Source organism: Staurois parvus, unplaced genomic scaffold (genome assembly GCF_062004578.1).
Source record: "Staurois parvus isolate SC_StPar_1 unplaced genomic scaffold, SC_StPar_1.0 ptg000259l, whole genome shotgun sequence".
Classification (NCBI taxonomy): Eukaryota; Metazoa; Chordata; class Amphibia; order Anura; family Ranidae; genus Staurois; species Staurois parvus.
The window spans coordinates 112,851-131,614 of NW_028318055.1; the positions used below are offsets into that span (position 1 = coordinate 112,851).

Below are 18,764 nucleotides of genomic sequence, written 5' to 3' on the forward strand. Positions count from 1 at the left end.
CCGCTTGTGTGCTCAGACAAGCTGCATACATTTCTGACTTTGGATGTAGAGAAGAGGAGACTGCAGATAAACAAGTACAACTTATTTAGGAAGATTTGTTTTATCTCTGTGCATCACCTGAGGGCAGTCATTTCACTGGGTATATGTAAGGGTTTACAACCACTTTAACAGAAAAATAAATGTGTAATGGTAGATGCCGTTTGTGACATTGGTTGAAGTTGTATCTTTATTAGAATAACTGCTCTTGTACCAAATGTTTATCCCTTTCTTGATGTCTACATTTCAAATGGAAATCTTTTCTCCATTAAACCAAAATGGATCATTGATGGCCTGTTTTCACTTACATGCACAAGTGTTCTGAATTTGCAAAATCCTTTGTAAATTCAAATTGCTGAGATAACTTTGTCCTACTTTGGCTTTTAGCGATTCCATTCTGTATACTTGCAGCTAGGAGCAGATACATCGTCACATAATCTCATAGGCTTTGCCAGTTCTCTTAGAGCGGAGCTCCATCCAAAAGGTTACGTTCCGATTTAAGCCTTTGTCCCCCGCTCCCCATTAAGGATTGGCACCATTGGGGATCGGGTACCCGAATTTGACATTTGACAGGTTCTGCTCCCACTTCCACTGTGATCTCCCTCCCCATAGTCTTCTGGAACACATGACCGGTCCTAGAAGACCACAGGGCCATTCACAAAGTGCAGCCTTCTCGCGAATGCGCAGTGGGCACCCGGCTGTGAAGCCGCACACTGTTACAGTCGGGTGCCCACACTGTAGATGCCGGCCCTGGGGAGAGAAGACGGACGGTGTAACCAGCCGTGGTGAGGACACCGCTGGACCGAGGGACAGGTAAGTGACTGGATTTTAAAAGTCAGCAGCTACAGTTTTTGTAGCATAACAGGACATTAGTAGTTTCTGCACCAGTATAGCAGATGATTTTTTTTTTTTCTTTTTTAACCACTTGCCCTTCAGAGGATTTACCCCCCTTCCTGACCTGGCCATTTTTTGCGATATGGCGCTGTGTTACTTTAGCTGACAATTGCGCCGTCATGCAATGCTATACATAAATTAAATTTATCTAATTTTTTTCCCCACAAACAGACCTTTTCTTTTGGTGGAATTTGATCACCTTTACGTTTATTTTTTGCACTATAAACAAAAAATAGACCGACAATTTTGGAAAAAATAAAAATGATATTTTTTACTTTTTGCAATAAATTAAAACATATCCAGTAAAAAAATGTTAAAAAAATTTCTTCATAAGTGTAGGCCAAAATATATTCTGCTACATGTCTTTGGTAAAAACATAAATGCCAAAACGTGTAAATTAATTGGTTTACGTGAAAGTTCTAGTTATTACATATGGCAGTATAGCTAATGGATTTTTTTTTTTACTAGTAATGGTGGCAATCAGCGACTTATTGCGGGACTGCAGCGGGCATTCTCACACGGGGGGGGAACTAACTGCCACTGACATCCCCAGTGACACCAATACAGTTATCAGTGCTAATACAAAGCACTGACACTGTACTAATGACACTGGGCAGGAGGGGGATTAACATCTGGGGCGATCAAAGGGTTAACTGTGTGTTGTGTTTTACATTGTGTGCTGTGTGTGTTTTACTGTGTAAACATTCTGCTTTGTATTGCTCTACAAAGCAGCATGTTCGTGCTGACAGGGGAGAGGTCTGTGTTGTTTACACACAGACCTCTCCCCTGTCAGCTCCACGGACGATCACCAAGTCCCGGGTGAGAATCGGTGGCCGGGACCCGGTGCTTGACATGCCGGGGAGCCAATAGCGGCGCAGGTAGTAAGTGCACGCACCTCCTACCTGGAAATGCTAATCACGTATATATATATATATATATATATGTGATTTTGGGCATCCCTGCCACCCTGTAGCAATACTTCTGCTATTGGGCGGTCGGGAAGCGATAAATGACAGTCATTTACATTACTTTTCCTGAAAGTCAGTTATTTCCAGGTCATTGGAGTCACCAGTGAAAACCATTAAATAATTTGTAATCAGATATTGTCAATCCTAATAAATTCCTGCACATGTGTTTTTGGTGTGAATGGTTGTTTGGTTCTTGTGTTTTCTTCCAGGACACATATGCAAGATCTGAAGGATGTCACCAACAATGTACATTATGAAAACTACAGGAGCAGAAAGTTAGCAGCTGTGACTTACAATGGTGTGGACAACAACAAAAACAAAGGGCAGCTTACAAAGTATGTACATTTCCATCCGTGACCTGTTCCTGTTCTGTCACCATCTTTCCCTTCCATGTTCTCCTCCACCTTCATGACATGTTTCAGGCATTTCACACCATTCTCTTCTCTCCATTTCACAGTCATGTACCATTCTTTCTCCCATTGTTGCATGTGTGACATCACTATCCTAAGAGGCATTCATGTACTACCGGTCGGTATAGCCAAGCAGGGTTGTGAACAGGTTACTTGAAGGTTTACTTGTTCGGTGTATTTGATTTATAGCAAAATCTAGAAGGATCGGAAAGCTTCATAGCAGATAGTGTCATTACATTTAAAGAATTCAAGGCAGGTCCTGGAGTGCTTTGGATGCATCGCTCTATATGAACGCTCTGCGAGGATCGGCGTGACAAGGAATGTGGTGGATATCTTTATGGTTGGCTGTCTGCTTTTCATTTTCTTCACGGCCAGTTACAGTTCAGGATGTTGTAAAAGTGGGCGTGGTGCTGGAGGAGGATTTTGTAGAAATGGCGACATCTTTTGACTTCTGAAGGAGACTTCAGTGTAGAGAGCTGATTGCATTCAAACAGGACGAACATTTTGGGCTTCTGCTTTAATACAGGAAATATGTTTGTATTGTGTGACGGAGTACTGTGATGAAGCAGCGGCAGCTCCGGGGTTGTTAGAAAACGAGGTACATTTGTAACTCAATATAAATGAAAGTTCAGATAATTAACATTTCATCGTGTGTGAGATCATTGCTGCGCTCCTTCCTGACTAAGAAATGAAGAGACAGAGCCCAATCCCACCCTTTATTCAGCAGCAAGATGTGACCCTGGGGCCAAGGATCCGTCTACTTTGGGCGACCCTACAGAACAATAACAAGTGCTTTTGGTGTGAAACACTATAACACACATTTTTCATCTCACTGACCAGAGGAAAGAAGTTCTGCACCATGTGGGCTCCAAAAGCCACAATAACTAGAAGTGTCAATGTGACCAACAAGAGGAGGATTTCTCCTTGCCGGTCATAGACTATGAAACACCGCTGTCTGAGTTCACATCTCTCCATTTCCCATTGGTACTCCTCCTTTTGGAGCGTGCATAATAAAAAGAATCAATAGATTTTGGAATACTACTTTAAATTTGTAGGTTTTTTTTACATATCAATCCATGTGTAGCCTACAGAATACAGTTCCATTAACAAAATAAAAACAAACGTGTGCAGGTAACAGTAGCTGTTCATATGTGTTCTGTGTGAAATGTGTGGTAGTGACGCCCAAAGCACACGCTAACCTTGGAGGTTGGAATATGGAGATGTTAATGCAGTAAAGTGCTTGCAGTCCTCTCCACTACAACTATGTAACCTGCTTCAAGCAGAATGTGGTGCAGAAACTCTTCTTTATGATTGGTTGGGCCGGGAATCGGCTAGGGGCTTGTCCAAATGTTAGGCTGAATGGCAATCTGATGGCTGCTTTAGGATGCCATTCCAGTGAAGTCTAGTAGATCAAGTCTTCTAACAGTCCCTTCTAAAATTTTAGTTGCCTATTAATGTTTGATTAAGTGAATATTAATCTACGCATGTGAGCTGATGGCGCTGTCACCGATGCCCTGCTGCACACATTAATCCTTGCACATTACGTAAGCTTGTCTCTCTTTAAATTCTAATGTAACCACATTTCTTGCCAGTAGTTTTGTTTCCACTAACCTGGTGATCTCCGCTTTTTAGACTGACATTCTTTAATCTACTTGCACACTATATAAAGTCCTAGAAGCACAAATAAAGCTTTTATTTAATTGATTAATTTTGATTATTTGCTTAAATTAAGCATGCTAAGTCCTTGTATTTTTTTTTTTTTTGTTTTGTTTTCCTTTGTTTTTGTTTTGTTTTTTAGACTTGACACAGTTGAAGGCATGTAAGTGGTTCTTTAAGTTTTTCCCAAATTGCATACATTTACCTAATATAAAATAATTAGCACAGTTTAAGTTGTGATTTTTAGGTATAGTAATCTATTGTGCTGAGAATAGACCCTGCATATAAAGTAGTTCATACTATGAAATACAACATTAATGCCACATCACTGGACTGAGAAATGGGTTATGGTGCTTCCTGCTCCCCAATATTCAGCTACAGACAAAAGCGTGAGAAGACGCAATGTGCTCTGTGTGTGTATGTATGTGTGTATATATGTATGTATGTATGTATGTATGTATGTGTATATATGTATGTGTATATATGTATGTGTATGTGTATATATGTATGTGTATGTATGTATGTGTATGTATGTATATGTATGTGTATGTATGTATGTGTGTATGTATGTATGTATGTGTATGTATATATGTATGTGTATGTATATATGTATGTGTGTGTATATATATATGTATGTGTGTGTGTGTGTATGTATATATATATATAGTGGTGTGCAAACGTTTTAGGCTCTGAAAAATGTTTAAAGTAGAAATGCTTTTAAAAAAAAAAAGCCACAAAGTTTTTATTCAGAAGCTTTTTTTTAAAAGTGCAGTAGACAGAAAAAATACATGAATTGAGGACTAGTTAGCAATCACACGCGTTCCAGTGCTTTTTTTTTTTTCTTTCCCCACATAGAAAGTAGGTTACATGGTTTTCAATGGCATAGGGCACACCAGGGCTTGCAGTTCCAGTGTGTTCCGGTTCCAAAAAAAAGTAGAACATGCTGTATTTTTCTGAACAGAACTATACTGGAATGTGGTAAAACACATCAAAAGCGCACCAGACCCCAGTACAATGAAAAAAAAATAAATCCAAAAACACATCAAAAACATGCAAGCAGAAATGTACCTGGAACTGGAGTGCGTTTTTTGTGTGTGTGAACTAGTCCTAAATCTGTATTTCGCTGACCACGGCAGCAATTCTCTTGGGTACACTTGCATGCAGTTCTGAAGGTTCATGCATGGTAGAAGTTGCCACCGTTCCACCGCAGACTTTGGTTGCCTTGCTTCCATTTGTCTTTACAAGCGTACCTAGGAGGGTGTTACATGATGGATAAGAATGTCTTTCTTTCTCGCAAGTGAAGGTGGCAATGGTTTTGACCAAATCACCAAATACATTCGCAGAAATGCAGTCCCAGAGCAGCAGGGAAGGGCCACCATGCTTAACTTGCTTGCAGACATTTGTCCGGGTGCCTCTCCATGGAAAATGGCCGCCTGAGACAAATATTTCAGATTTTGTCTGATCAGTGCAAATCACCTTCTGCCATTTTCCTGCACGAAGTGCTTGTGTAGTCATGGATAAGTGAGCACTTCTGCAAAGACTTGTCTGGACTGCAGATTGGTGTTTCAGTGGTTGCTGTCATTGTGGTGTGAGCGCTCTTTCAGTTGTAAAGGGAAGTAAGTTGGATGTATTTCTCGGATGCTTCTGTGACTAATGTGTTACCAGCCATAAGCCTTGGTCATATTTTCTTCAGTATTGCTGAAACAAATTCTTATGGGGGGGAGACTTTGTAGAATGCGGGGTTACCATTTTGTGGCTATATGCCTAAAAAGTGCCTATATATATTTTTTTTGTTTTACAGAAATATATCCATTCTTTATAGACATTCAATCTCTGCACTAGGAAAATTCTTAATGTGTAGTCTTGTGACATACGGAGGCAGAGAATATAAAATAACCATCTAAAAAAATAATTTAGTGAACTATCTAAAGAGCCTAACACTTTTGCACCAAACTGTATGTGAAATATATGTTTGCTCACACTGTGTGTGTGTGTGTGTGTGTGTGTGTGTGTGTGTGTATATATATATATATGTGTGTGTGTAGATATAGATATAGATATATATATATATATATATATATATATGTATGTATATATATGTATGTGTGTGTGTGTGTGTGTATATATATATATATATATGTGTGTATCTGTGTGTGTGTGTGTGTGTGTGTGTGTGTATATATATGTATATATGTGTGTGTGTAGATATAGATAGATATAGATAGATATAGATAGATATAGATAGATATAGATAGATATAGATAGATATAGATAGATATAGATAGATATAGATAGATATAGATAGATATAGATAGATATAGATAGATATATATGTATGTATGTATGTATGTATCTGTGTGTGTGTATACATACACACACACACACCTACCTACCTACCTACAGAGAGAGATGTGTGTGTAAAGATGCAAGTAGTGTTGATCTTGTTGCCAGATAAGACCTTCAGACTGGGTTCACACTAATGCGGTGCGGGAAACTCTGCGAATCCTGGGCATTTCCCACACCGCATTGCAATCGCATGGCGTTCATGTAATTTGGTGCGGTGTGATTGTTAAATTAATGACACCCTGAAACAGATTGCAAAATGCAGTGTGATTGCCAGAAATCACATTGCATGAGTGAGAACACCCATGCGATGCAGTTCAGGTGCGGGTAAATAAAAGGGTCCTGCACCTGTTTAGTGCAGTTGCGATGCGATTTGAGCCATACAAAGTATATGGCTCAAATCGCACCGCACAGACTTTGCATGTTATTTGCAGTGCATTTCCTGTACGAATTCCATGCAGTGTCCTGTACCGCAGTAGTGTGAACCCGGTCTTAATGTCAATCAAGGGACGTCAGTGTTAATCAAGGTATTTTTACGTTTTTTTATTTTATGGTTAAATGAAACCTAGACACACAGCCTGTACTCATTTGTTGCAAATGAATTTGGAGGAATATTGCCCTGAGATTTCATGATGATCAAAGTAATAAATATATAATCCGTTTAAAGCAGTAATAAACTGGCCTGAAAAAATAATGGGCATCCTCCAGGTTTGTGACATCATGTGGTAGTGCACACTGCATACTAGTACATTATGACTCCCTAACCTTTCAAGCAAAGCCCTCCAGTGGCACGTTGTCACTACTGTCAGGGCTTCCATCGTTACCCCATCTTCCTTCCAGGAAGGCCACTTGAATGGGTGAAGCTGCAATGATGCCTCTCCCACGGCTGCGACCCAGCGCTCTGCATTCCACCGCATACTGTGTGCCCTGAATACAGAGCTTCACTACGCATGTGCACATGACCTCATCCGCTATTGCCAATGTGAAATTCATTGTACCTATAGGTAAGCCTGCCTGTAACCTCACCTGTAAGTACAAGATAAGACCGGGGCTTTACTACTGCTTTAAAGACTGGAAAATCCTGTTGAAGGCAGGTTACCCCCCAGCTTTGACCTTACATATCGGGTATATATCTGTTCTATATCGGGTATATATCTGTCTCTGCTCTGGGCGGTACTTTTCTTCAGTCATTAATCGGCATCAGACCTGCCATTAAAAACATTGAATATTTTGAGAACATATTAGTACAAGAATCTTTGTAAATAACCGCTAATAATAATAATCATTCTAGCCAATAAAATGAATTGATGTCCAAGCGCTTGACTTTTGTAAACACCTAAATGCGTGTAAAAGGTTTAAACACTAACAAGCGTCAGGCGGTTTTTTTTCTGCCAAAATGCTGCTTCCAAGAGGAGGAACGGTTTTAAAGCGTCCTGTGTACATGAGGCCTTCTAGTAAGAGGTAATAAAAACAACCTCATCTCATATTTATCTCTTGATAGGTTTCCTTCATTAAATTATACAGATTCTTGCCAATTAAATTAACGCTCAAGTGCACCGCCATTTAGCTGCGTTTACACGCGTCAAGCTTTTTTCTGCCAAAACGCTGCTGCTCCTGGACGCACTGGCCCTGGGTTTTTTTTTCCTTCCTGGTAAACAATACTGCTACTAAAAGCTTCTAAAAGTCTGTGTGCATGGACACATAGGGTAACATGGAGGGCCATTTGGAAGCAGTAAAAACATTTGACGCCCCTAAAAGTGGCTGCAAAAATGCTCTGTGTGCAGGAGACCTTAATGTGTTACTTGGCTTTCATAATGACCCTTTTTCTTCAATAATTGTCACTGACCCAGAAAACCTATGGAAATGGAGTTCTGACTGCACTCTAATGTACTGATCTGCATTCCTGTTCCATGTTACTGATTAAACATTGAAGCCGGTGGATCAATGCAGCAAACGGGCAGCCGGCATCTTCAGGAGACTGGCAGGTCCTGCAGGTTATCGGCAGTTTACTGCCTCAGCGCTAAGTTAGGTTTAGCTTTGTTACAGGTAGAATTTGGACTTCCCAGGGAAACAATCTTTTGGAGGAGGAACTGCTGGGGGTTTATTTTGCTAGAAGCTGGGAAACCAGATATTTCTTGATATGTCAAAAATTGGAATTATTGGAGCTGCACAGAAATCAGCTGATAAAACTGAACTTCCTTCTCTAAGAGTAATATACTAAAAGGGTGCAGCGCTGGTAAAAATCACAAATATAATGTATATATGCTGAATTCATATATAGATAATTAATCATCAATAAGGTGACATCGTGCAAATTCATATGCAACTAGAATCTGTGACTAATATTGCAAAACAAAAACAAAAAAAAAATAAAATTTTGAGCATACCAAAAGGTGACCGTGTGGTTGAAATCACAGACGGACGCATAGACGTCCACAAATTAATGAGCCTTGTATATACATAGATATATTTATAAACGATGGAAGTGGCAGCAGAGGAGAGAGTATGCTATTGGAGTATGGATTATGAAGCCGTGGAGGCTACATGACCAGATCTGACCAGACCTATGTGAGGGGCGTCTGATGCGTTTTTATGATATACAAATGCGCATAAAGATTGCGCATCTGGTGAGTGCGCAGTCTTTACCTTATTTTCTCACCTTTTTCACGTTTCCGGTTATTGGACGCCTGAAGATCATCAGCGATCTTGTTCGCATTTTTTGGACTCATTTAGATTGGTTATAGATATTTCACGATATTATAGTGGCATATATGCTTGCACAATGTCACCTTACTTATCTATGTATATACAAGGCTCATTAATTTGTGGACGTCTATGCGTCCGTCTGTGATTTCAACCACACTGTCACCTTTTGGTATGCTCAAAATTTTATTTTTATTTTTTTGTTTTGCAATATTAGTCACAGATTCTAGTTGCATATGAATTTGCACGATGTCACCTTATTGATGATTATCTATATATGAATTTAGCATATATACATTATATTTGTGATTTTTTTTTTTTTTTTTACCAGCGCTGCACCCTTTTAGTATATTCCTGTTTACCTGAAGGTCTTATATGGTGCCTTTGGCGCATGGTCGCTATTCCCGGTGGTGTTTGAGCGCTCACTTATTTTCAACTTCCTGTTTGTACCTTCTCTAAGAGATGGACACTTCGAGATATTACTATGGCTGCTAATTTTCCATAGAAGCCAGAGCACATAGGGGAGAATATAAGATGTCATGTACTCTTCTGCAGAACGATCTGTCTTTCTAGAATGGTTGTCTCCTGTCCCCATGATGGATGGATAGTCTGATACGTGGACAGGTTAGCAGATATGATAGAATATTTAGCTCTATCCAGCTCCTTCACTTTAACAATTCAGAAATATAGGTGGGTCACCAGTGCTTGTGTGTCCAGAGAGTAACACCACTATAGAGAATTAGATTTTTCAGAGGCAATGCTGTATAGTTGATCTCCTGATCCTTTCAATGTGATCTGTGTTTATAGCCTTCTAGTGTATTGAGACTGAATGTTGTCCTCTCTAATTGGCAGGTTACTTTGCAACTTGGTGGTTATTACTTGATTGGGTAGCATCAATACCTCACCATCCTCTGTTATCATTTTACTCATTTAGTTTAATTATTAAACGCACTTTAATGCCGCCTTTCAGTTACTCATGCTGTCCTGTATTATAGGAGCCCATTGGCTCAGATGGAAGAAGAACGAAGGGAACATGTGGCCAAAATGAAGAAAATGGAGATGGAAATGGAACAGGTATTTGAGATGAAAGTCAAAGAAAAGGTTCAGAAGCTGAAGGACTCTGAAGCAGAAGTAAGTCCATTTCTCACAATATATTACTAAAAGAATGTTTAGCAGTCCTTAAACAATATAAAAAAAACTTTGCTTAGGCAGCATTTAATCAGATGTGTATTTGTATTTATGAACGCCACAGCTTTCAGTTGTATTGATGATGATAAAAGGCTTCCGATGCCGTACCCATTATAATGTAGAACTGTACAAATAGTATTGTTACCTTCCCTAACATTCGATTTAATCCCGTTTTTGCTTTTGTTTTCTGTTTTCATATTTAGTTTTCTATTTTGTTTGTCTGTACACATATTACTTGGATTATTTTGTTTCCCCGTGTTCTTTCAGCTGCAACGACGCCATGAGCAGATGAAAAAGAACCTTGAGGCTCAGCACAAAGAATTGGAAGAAAAGAGACGCCAGTTTGAGGAAGAGAAGGTCAACTGGGAGACTCAGCAACGTATACTGGAACAGCAGAATTCTTCAAGGTTAGAGATGCTCATTACATAGCCAAAAAATTAAAGGAACACGTTGAAAACGCATCAGATCTCAATGGGGAACAATATGCTATATATCTATACTGATATGGACGGGGTAATGAGTTAGGAACGTAAGGATGCCCCATCGTTTGATAGAAATGAAAATTATCTACGGAGGCCTGAATTCAAAGATACCATGAAAATCCAGGTGAAAAAATGATGCAGCAGGCGAGTCCATATTGCTGAAATTTCAGTGCAACTCAAAATGGTACTCAGTAGATTGGCCCCCACGTGCTTGTATGCATGACTGACAACGTCGGGGGAGGCTCCTAATGAGACCACGGATGGTGTCCTTTGGTATTTCCTCCCAGATCTGGACCAGGGCATCACTGAGCTCCTGGACAGTCTGAGGTGCAACCTGGCGGTGTTGGATGGACCAAAACATGACATCCCAGAGGGGTTCTATTGGATTTAGGTCAGGCGAGTGTGGGAACCATTCAGTGGTATCTATTCATCCTCCAGGAACTGCCTGCATTCTCCTAGATTGTAAGTTCAAAAGAGCAGGGCCCTCGAACCCCTCGTGTATTGCATTGTATTGTTGTTCTGTCTCCCCTTACAATGTACAGCGCTGAGCGAACTGTTGGCGCTTTATAAATACTGTATAATAATAATACTCTCGTCCCATGAGGCCGGGCATTATTGTGTATTAGGAGGAACCAGGACCCACGGCACCAGCATAGGGTCTGACAATGGGTCCAAGGATTTCATCCTGCTACCGAATGGCATTCAGGGGGCCATTGTCTAGCCTGTAGAGGTCTGTGTGTCCCTCCATGGATATGCCTCCCCAGACCATCACTGACCCACCACCAAAACGGTCATGCTGAACCATGTTACAGGCAGCAGAACGTTCTCCATGGCTTCTCCAGACCCTTTCACGCCTGTCACATGTGCTCAGGGGGAACCTGCTCTCATCTGTGAAAAGCACAGGGCGCAAGTGGTGGACCTGCCAATTCTGGGGTTCAATGACAAATGCCAATCGAGCTCTATGGTGCCGGGCAGTGAGCACAGGGCCCACGAGAGGACATCGGGCCCTCAGGCCACCCCCATGAAGTCAGTTTCTGATTGTTTGGTCAGAGACATTCACACCAGTGGCCTGCTGGAGGTCATTTTGTAGGGCTCTGGCAGAGCTCATCCTGTTCCTCCTTGCACAAAGGAGCAGATACCGGTCCTTCTATGGCCCTGTCAAGCTCTCCTAGAGTTAACTCCCTATCTCCTGGAATCTCCTCCGTGCTCTTGTCTCCTGGAATCTCCTCTTTGCTCTTGAGACTGTTCTGGGAGACACAGCAAACCTTCTGGCAATGGTACATATTGATGTGCCACCCTGGAGTAGTTAGATTGCCTGTGCAACCTCTGTAGGGTCCAGGTATGGCCTCATGCTACCAGTAGTGACACTGACCCTAGACAAATGCAAAACTAGTGAAAAACAGAAAAGATGAGTAGGGAAAAAAATGTCAGTGGCCTCCACCTGTAAAACCATTCCTGTTTTGGGGGTCTTCTCATTGTTGCCCATCTAGTGCACCTTTTGTTAATTTCATTAACTCCAAAGCAGCTGAAACTGAATAACAACCCCCTCTGCTACTTGCCTGACCAGATCCATATCCCAGGAGTTTAATTGGTTTGATACTATGATTAAAAAGCGTTCCATTAATTTTTTTTTGATTAGTGTATATAATGTATGTGTGTATGTTTGTGTGTGTGTATTTTTTTTCCCTGCAGCCTTATGAACCTTTAATTAGTGTGTATTATTCAGATAAAATAAAAATTTTGCTCATCTTTTTTGATATGCTATCATTTAACCACATTAATCCTTTGCAAGCTATCAGATATTACCATTATACCATTTCCAAGAGATTCTGCTGTAATATCTGATAGCAATGTTGTCATAGCAATGTAGCTATAAAAGGGATCAGCATAAGAATTGCAGTTGTTTCCATAGCAACAAACTATAATTTTCCAGAAGGTAAATAACTTCACCTGAACACTAGTTTTCAGTGTACTTTTGAAGCAAAACTTTTAACCCCCTTTTTCCCTAATCTCTCGGATGCTTTTTAGATTCATGATTTTATAAGGTGTTTATTTGCAAACCTCTTCCTATCTATATTTTCTGATAGAATGTCGCAGACCTCTCTGCTTTTTTAGTAGACCGCAAGAACGAAAGGGAAAAAAAAAAGTCCCCTGCAAGGTAATGTCATAATGTGCTTGTTTGCATCGCATACTAGCACCTTATCTAAGACTTCCCCTAAAACAGAGCCCTCCAGGGGTGCGCCCTCCAGCGGTGAGCTGTCATGGCTGCAGAAGCTCCCATCTTCACCCTGTCCTTCCAGGTTCGCAGTCTCTGGCCGTGTGACAGGCTGGGCCGTGATAATGTCAGTCCTGCGCATGCGCGTTGGAGTCTTGGGCCACAGCACACAGCTCTGAAGGAACAGTACGGGTATGCCTATCCTTCAGAGCGCATGCGCCGGCTTTAGGAAAGAGACTCTCCCCCAAGCAGTGAACGGTCAGGAGAGACTCATTTTACCTACAAGTAGGCTTTACTGTAGGTAAAATTTAAAAAATTAGTACTTCCACTTTAAGCTCTTGAACAATATTTTTTCTAGTTCATTAAATGAAACCTTTACTTTTGGAACATGTTACATGTTCCACCCCTTTGTGTGTCGTGTCATTCATTCAGTTTTCTGTGAATTAATGCCTACAAGTACAGTCAGCAGCTGATGGCTTGTAGTTCTCTATGAACTATCAGGGTGCTGGTGAGCATTCTCATAGTCCATTGATCTTCCTGCTCTCTGGTAACTGCCTGCCTGTACAAGGTATGGCTAGACAGCTATGCTGAGAGTCTGCAGGAGCCTGAGATTGCACCTGAGATCTGCAGGACTTTTAGAGGGACATATAGATACAAAGAAAACACTGTATAAAAAACATGAATTTTATTATGATATTCAATAAAAGCCAAAGCACAAAACAGGCAACAAAGTGTTGAATATGTGGTTCAAATAATTGTTAGATCCGATACACTCCACATGTAGACTCGACACATTTCAATAGATTTTTTTCAGGAGTACATAATTCATTGGAATGCTACAAGTGAGGGAGGAAGGGCAGGAGGTTCTCCTAAGATGAGGGATATGCAAAAAGTGTTAAAAAAAAGAGCCCTCAATGGTCATCCAAAATCCAATTAAATGGTCACATCAATCAAAAGATAAGAGCACAACACTATCTATATTTCAAGGAGGGCTTTGCTCCTATCTTCTGCTTGATGTGACCATCGCTTTCTTGTCATGTCAGCTAGGCGTATCTGAGCTCTATAAAGAACCATTGCTCATGTTACACAAGGACAAGGTAGTGTCTAGAGATCTAGAGCCTCGTTCCTTCTTAATGCTGTAGTAAACTCTACTTTCCCTGACGTAATGTTCTGGAATTCATTGTATACTAGCGCATTATGGGACACTTACCTTAAAACGAAGCCCTCCAGTGGTTTGTGGTCACCGCTGACAGGGCTTCCATCTTCACTCGGTCCTTCTGTGTTCCCGGGCCCTGGCGGCTTGAATGGCCGCACCGCGATGATGTCACATGCAGGAGTCACTTTTTACTGCACACAGCTCTGAAGGAACGGCACAGGCATGCCATTCCTTCAGAGCGCATGGGCTGATGCTCTACACAGGTAAATATCTCCTCAATGGTGCATCTTTAGAAGATAGTTACAGTACCTACAGGGAAGCCACCTTATTATAGGCTCACCTGTAGGTACAAGTTAAAAAAAACAGGTTTTACTACCACTTTAAGGTGGTCTCGGCCTTTCACCTCAAGCGGGACATTGTTCGTTCTTCTCTGTCTAGCAACAGAAGGAAATGACCTTTCAGTGCCTGGATGTAGTTTGGACTTCGTGGTTGCTTTTGTTAGAATCACTGACTGTCTTGTCATTCCTGATAGCCTAAAAGGGAGTCTCCACCATTTCTCAGTGGCTCAGAAAGATCATTGTTCCATCTTATGGTCTTTAACCTCTTCACGCCGATGGGCCTTGAGATCGAGCAGCCGCATATTTGTGTACCATTTGTAAACAACCGTGCTGAGAGCGTGTACCCTGCACGCTCCCAGCACTTGTCGGTGTCCAACAGAAAAGTCCTTGCGATTGGGACCTTTCCAGTCATGTGACTGCCATAACAGCCAATCACGACACTCACATGACCCTAAACCCTGCCCCGCCTCTTGGTGTCAGAAACCCCTTAAAGGGCCAGGAGGCACGGCGTGACGGGGTTAAGTATCAGGTACCACCCTTTCCGTTAAAGCTTGCTGTACTAGATCTGTGATTGGCTCTTGGGTCAGACAACGTTCCCCGGGCTTGCAAGGCTGTCACCTCGTCTTCTGTTCTCTGTTTTACCAGGTTGATGTTCAGATCTTATCTGATGCCAACCAAATTACAACCTTCCGGCAGCATCTTGAGCTGCAAGTTGCCTTCAGTTATGTCGGTTTTTTTGTTATTGTGGGCCTGTTGTATTTTAGTGAACTCCTCATTCAGACAGTTTTGGATGTTCATATTGTTTTTGAATCCTGTGTCCTATAATGAGTAAGAAAGGAAATATGTGAATGAAAATCGTTCTAGTTTCACTGTGTCCAACAGCAGCTGCAGGTGGAGGGGAGCTCATATCTAAGTTGGGGAGTCACAGATCACCTTCTGTGTAACACTTTCAGGTCGGCTTTACCTCACAACTCTCAATTTACTGTGTGCAGATGACAGGCAGTGGATGTCAGACTTCATATGACCTCTGGTCCTAGTTCCAACTGGAATTTTCCCCCAGCTAAGGCTTCAGGCTGACATCCGTAAGGGCTGTTTCATACAGGCGGTGGTGGATTGCTTTTCAGAGTATGGTAGAGCAGTGGCTGCCAGGCATTCAGCCGTCAATACTTCCATCTCTTCTTTTCCACTTTTTTTTTTTTTTTTCTGTCAGGTGAATGGGTTTTTTTTTTTTTGTTTTTTTTAAATTTTTTTTTTTTAATTTAAATATTGTGTTGCAAATGCAAGCCAGACAGTTGCAGCAAGACCTCTTGCACTGAACTTGGTCACATTTGGCAGTAGTAGTGGCTGCCAAATTCGATTGGGGTGTAATTGGAGGCCAGGAGCCAGTAAAACTGTGTTTTTACCGCATACACACAAGTACCCCCCTTTCTTCTCCAGCTGCCCATCTGAATGAGGCTTAAAACCCACAAAAGTAGGTACAAGATTTTCTTGAGAGCCTGTGCCATAATCTTTGATGGAATGTTCATATTCTCAGATACACCATGTTGTGATTGGTTCTTCTCTAGAGTATTATTATATTTGCTATACTTTGGAATATGTTCTTATTATTTTTATTTTTTTATAGGACCTTGGAGAAAAACAAGAAGAAAGGGAAGATCTTTTAAAACAATTCTCCACCAACATACCTTTTACCAGTTGCCAACTTGCCAGCCCAGACATCAGTGTTTGTTGGAACCATTCAGCCACTTTTGAAACCAGATGCACCCATTAATGTTGGATTTAATGGCATGACCTTTATTTTTTCATATTATTCTCAATGGATATTAAGATGCCTTGAATCGTTTAAGGTTTTTGCATATCTGGAGAACTAGACGCTGCAATGCTCCCTTCCCCCCCTCTATATTTCTCCTTTTAACTGATGTCTCCATTTTAAAATCAAGAAAATAAAAGCATTTTACGGTTGTATATCTGGGGGCTGGTAGCAGGATATTCCACAATACAAGAACTCTGGCTTACAATGAAGATAAAATGCCATACTTTTATTGCATCTGCTAACTTGCGCACATGTAATACAAAAACTTCCATGCATACAGTTTCCTGTCATTTTCATTTTTCCCTATTTTGACACTTCCATTGTTTAAAGTACATATGGGAATTATAGGCTTTACAGTGCACAGATGGCTTTTTTATTTTCTCTCCCTTGTTTCATGACCAATCTCTTATGTTTGGGCAATATCTAAAATATATTACATTCTTTAACCAGGAGAGTCTAATTACTGCTTCCTTTTATAATGACATTTACCTTTAGATATTTTCCAACTGTTGGTCCTACTAAATTAATCTACATATTATTTCTTTGCTGTAGGAACCAACGAGTAAAACCTTTTTCTATTTTATTTTTTTCTGCATCTTTACATCCCTAAGTTTTGTGATAATGCAGCAGGAATGGTGCATTTATAGGTCATTTCTAGATAAAATTAACAAACATTCTGTTTCCTCCTTATTGTGCAGTCTATTTTATGTTTTGCTAGAAATGGGAATCATGACCTCACAAGAAGAGGAACATCACAATTTTGCATTTAGTTGTATTCATATACTGCATTTCTGTATTTTTTTTTTTTTGTTTGTATTGTACAAAGTCACATAATAAACAATGTTGTGATGTAATACAGCAAGTATTGTTTCTTACCTTGTTTGTTCACAATTCATCTTGCCACGGTCATAGTAACCTATGTACAGTTACACGCAAAAGGAAACTAAAATCCTTTTGAGTCCATTTTAATTCAGCCATTGCTTTAATTTTTAACTTTTTTGAACTGTCCACTATAACAAAAACTGTAAATAAAGGACACCTTAAAAACCTTTACAGCTCATCACTTTGGAACTGACCCTAAAATTATTATGTCCCTCATGTGTGATACTGAAAATTTGTTGCATAATGTTTTTTATACACACATTTATATGCAGTAAACCTAAACATGCCCACACTATAGTGCAAGTGTGATATTTTATGTACATTGAGACACGTTAAAAATGAATTTGTAGCCCAGTGCCCACAAAATTGTAACAGGTCCCTTTAATATTGTGCTTTTTCTTTTTTTTTTTTTTAAGCAATTTTTTTATTTATCTTCTGTGATAGCATTGAGGTAATGACAGGTTATCTCTGTGGAGAGATCAGGTGATAGACCCCCTGGGGCTTTCTCTGGAGCCCATACATGTCAAGCATGATGAGTTGCCAATTTGTATGCTACCTGTCCAATGCAATTGGATTCTGATATGTTCATTCAATACCGCGGAGATCACGGAACAGGAGGTCACGATTTCCACTGCTTTCCATCCAAAATCTGTTTACTGTGGTACTTGGTATGTAAATGAGCCAGGAGACCTGAGGACCACTAGGAAGGCTTTTGGTGGCTACCAACATTCTCCAGGCATGGTTCCTAACGAAATATCCATGGAGACAACACTGATAGATGTTACCACCATTTAAAATATGACTTTGCTGAACCGGCCAAATTTCAATCCATGAATGGCCAGCTTTAGCGAAGAGTGATACTGCTTCTCCTGTGAAAAGACGACCTCTCCATCTGCTGCTGGAATAAAAGACTACATAATAAACTGGGCAATATTTCCTATTTACCCAATTTATACCAAAAAAAAAACCTTTCTTTATCATACGTTACAGAACACAGAGCAGGCTGTTGATTACTATTTTGTTTATATGCTACCTGTAGGTGAATGGATACTGGCTGATCACTCAAACAGGAAGTCCTCCCCTATATAGGGCCTCCTACACAGGACATACTTCAGGTTTTTCGCCAGTGGATGTGCTGCATATGTTCCTGGACCATACTTGGAAGTCTGTAACTGTTCAGCTGAGAATCAAGAACTTCATTCGGATTCATTGGAAAAGCTTTTAGCCAAAATGGATGGTACCCGAGCCTCTTCTGATAGGAGAGAAGAATCCTCGAGGTTTGCCTGCAATGCAGCCTTTCGGTGCTGGACTTGTTTATTGGAACTCTGTGCAGTGTTTTTGTGACCGAGGTGCTTTCTAGCAGGGTGCTATACAGGTCAGAGGGGGTGGACCCCAGGTGTAAGGGGGGCAGAGTCCTTGAAGGTCTTTTATGACAGAGCCTGCAGTGATGGGTGAAGGTTGGATTCATGCTATGATTCAGAGTCCTGTGGCAGGAATGGTAAGGATATACTTTGAAAATCTGACTGATTATTCTCCTGGTGCTTCCCACTGGGGGCAATGTGCTGTTTAATCTAGCTGGGCCATGCTCTGTGTGTCTCTGAAGGAGTATTGGGCTGCCCTTTTTTCTTCCAGTAACCAGAGGCTGCAGTCCCACTTTATAACCTACTTTTGTGCAGTGGA

General features: G+C 40.7%; 1 protein-coding gene across 2 annotated transcripts in view; it reads left to right on the plus strand.

Annotated features, from left to right (window-relative positions):
- The window catches only part of SEPTIN7 (septin 7), a 123,489-nt gene extending 106,433 nt beyond the window's left edge, over nucleotides 1-17,056 (plus strand). The window contains exons 9-13 of one of the 2 annotated variants that reach the window (XM_089681090.1): nucleotides 2,108-2,233; nucleotides 4,107-4,127; nucleotides 10,006-10,141; nucleotides 10,466-10,605; nucleotides 16,014-17,056. In XM_089681090.1, coding sequence (XP_089537216.1) covers nucleotides 2,108-2,233; nucleotides 4,107-4,127; nucleotides 10,006-10,141; nucleotides 10,466-10,605; nucleotides 16,014-16,053 — 463 coding nt within the window. In that variant the 3' untranslated portion in view covers nucleotides 16,054-17,056. The remainder of the gene's footprint in view (nucleotides 1-2,107; nucleotides 2,234-4,106; nucleotides 4,128-10,005; nucleotides 10,142-10,465; nucleotides 10,606-16,013) is intronic. The other variant, XM_089681091.1, reaches the window with a different exon arrangement.
- Nucleotides 17,057-18,764: the final 1,708 nt, after the last annotated feature.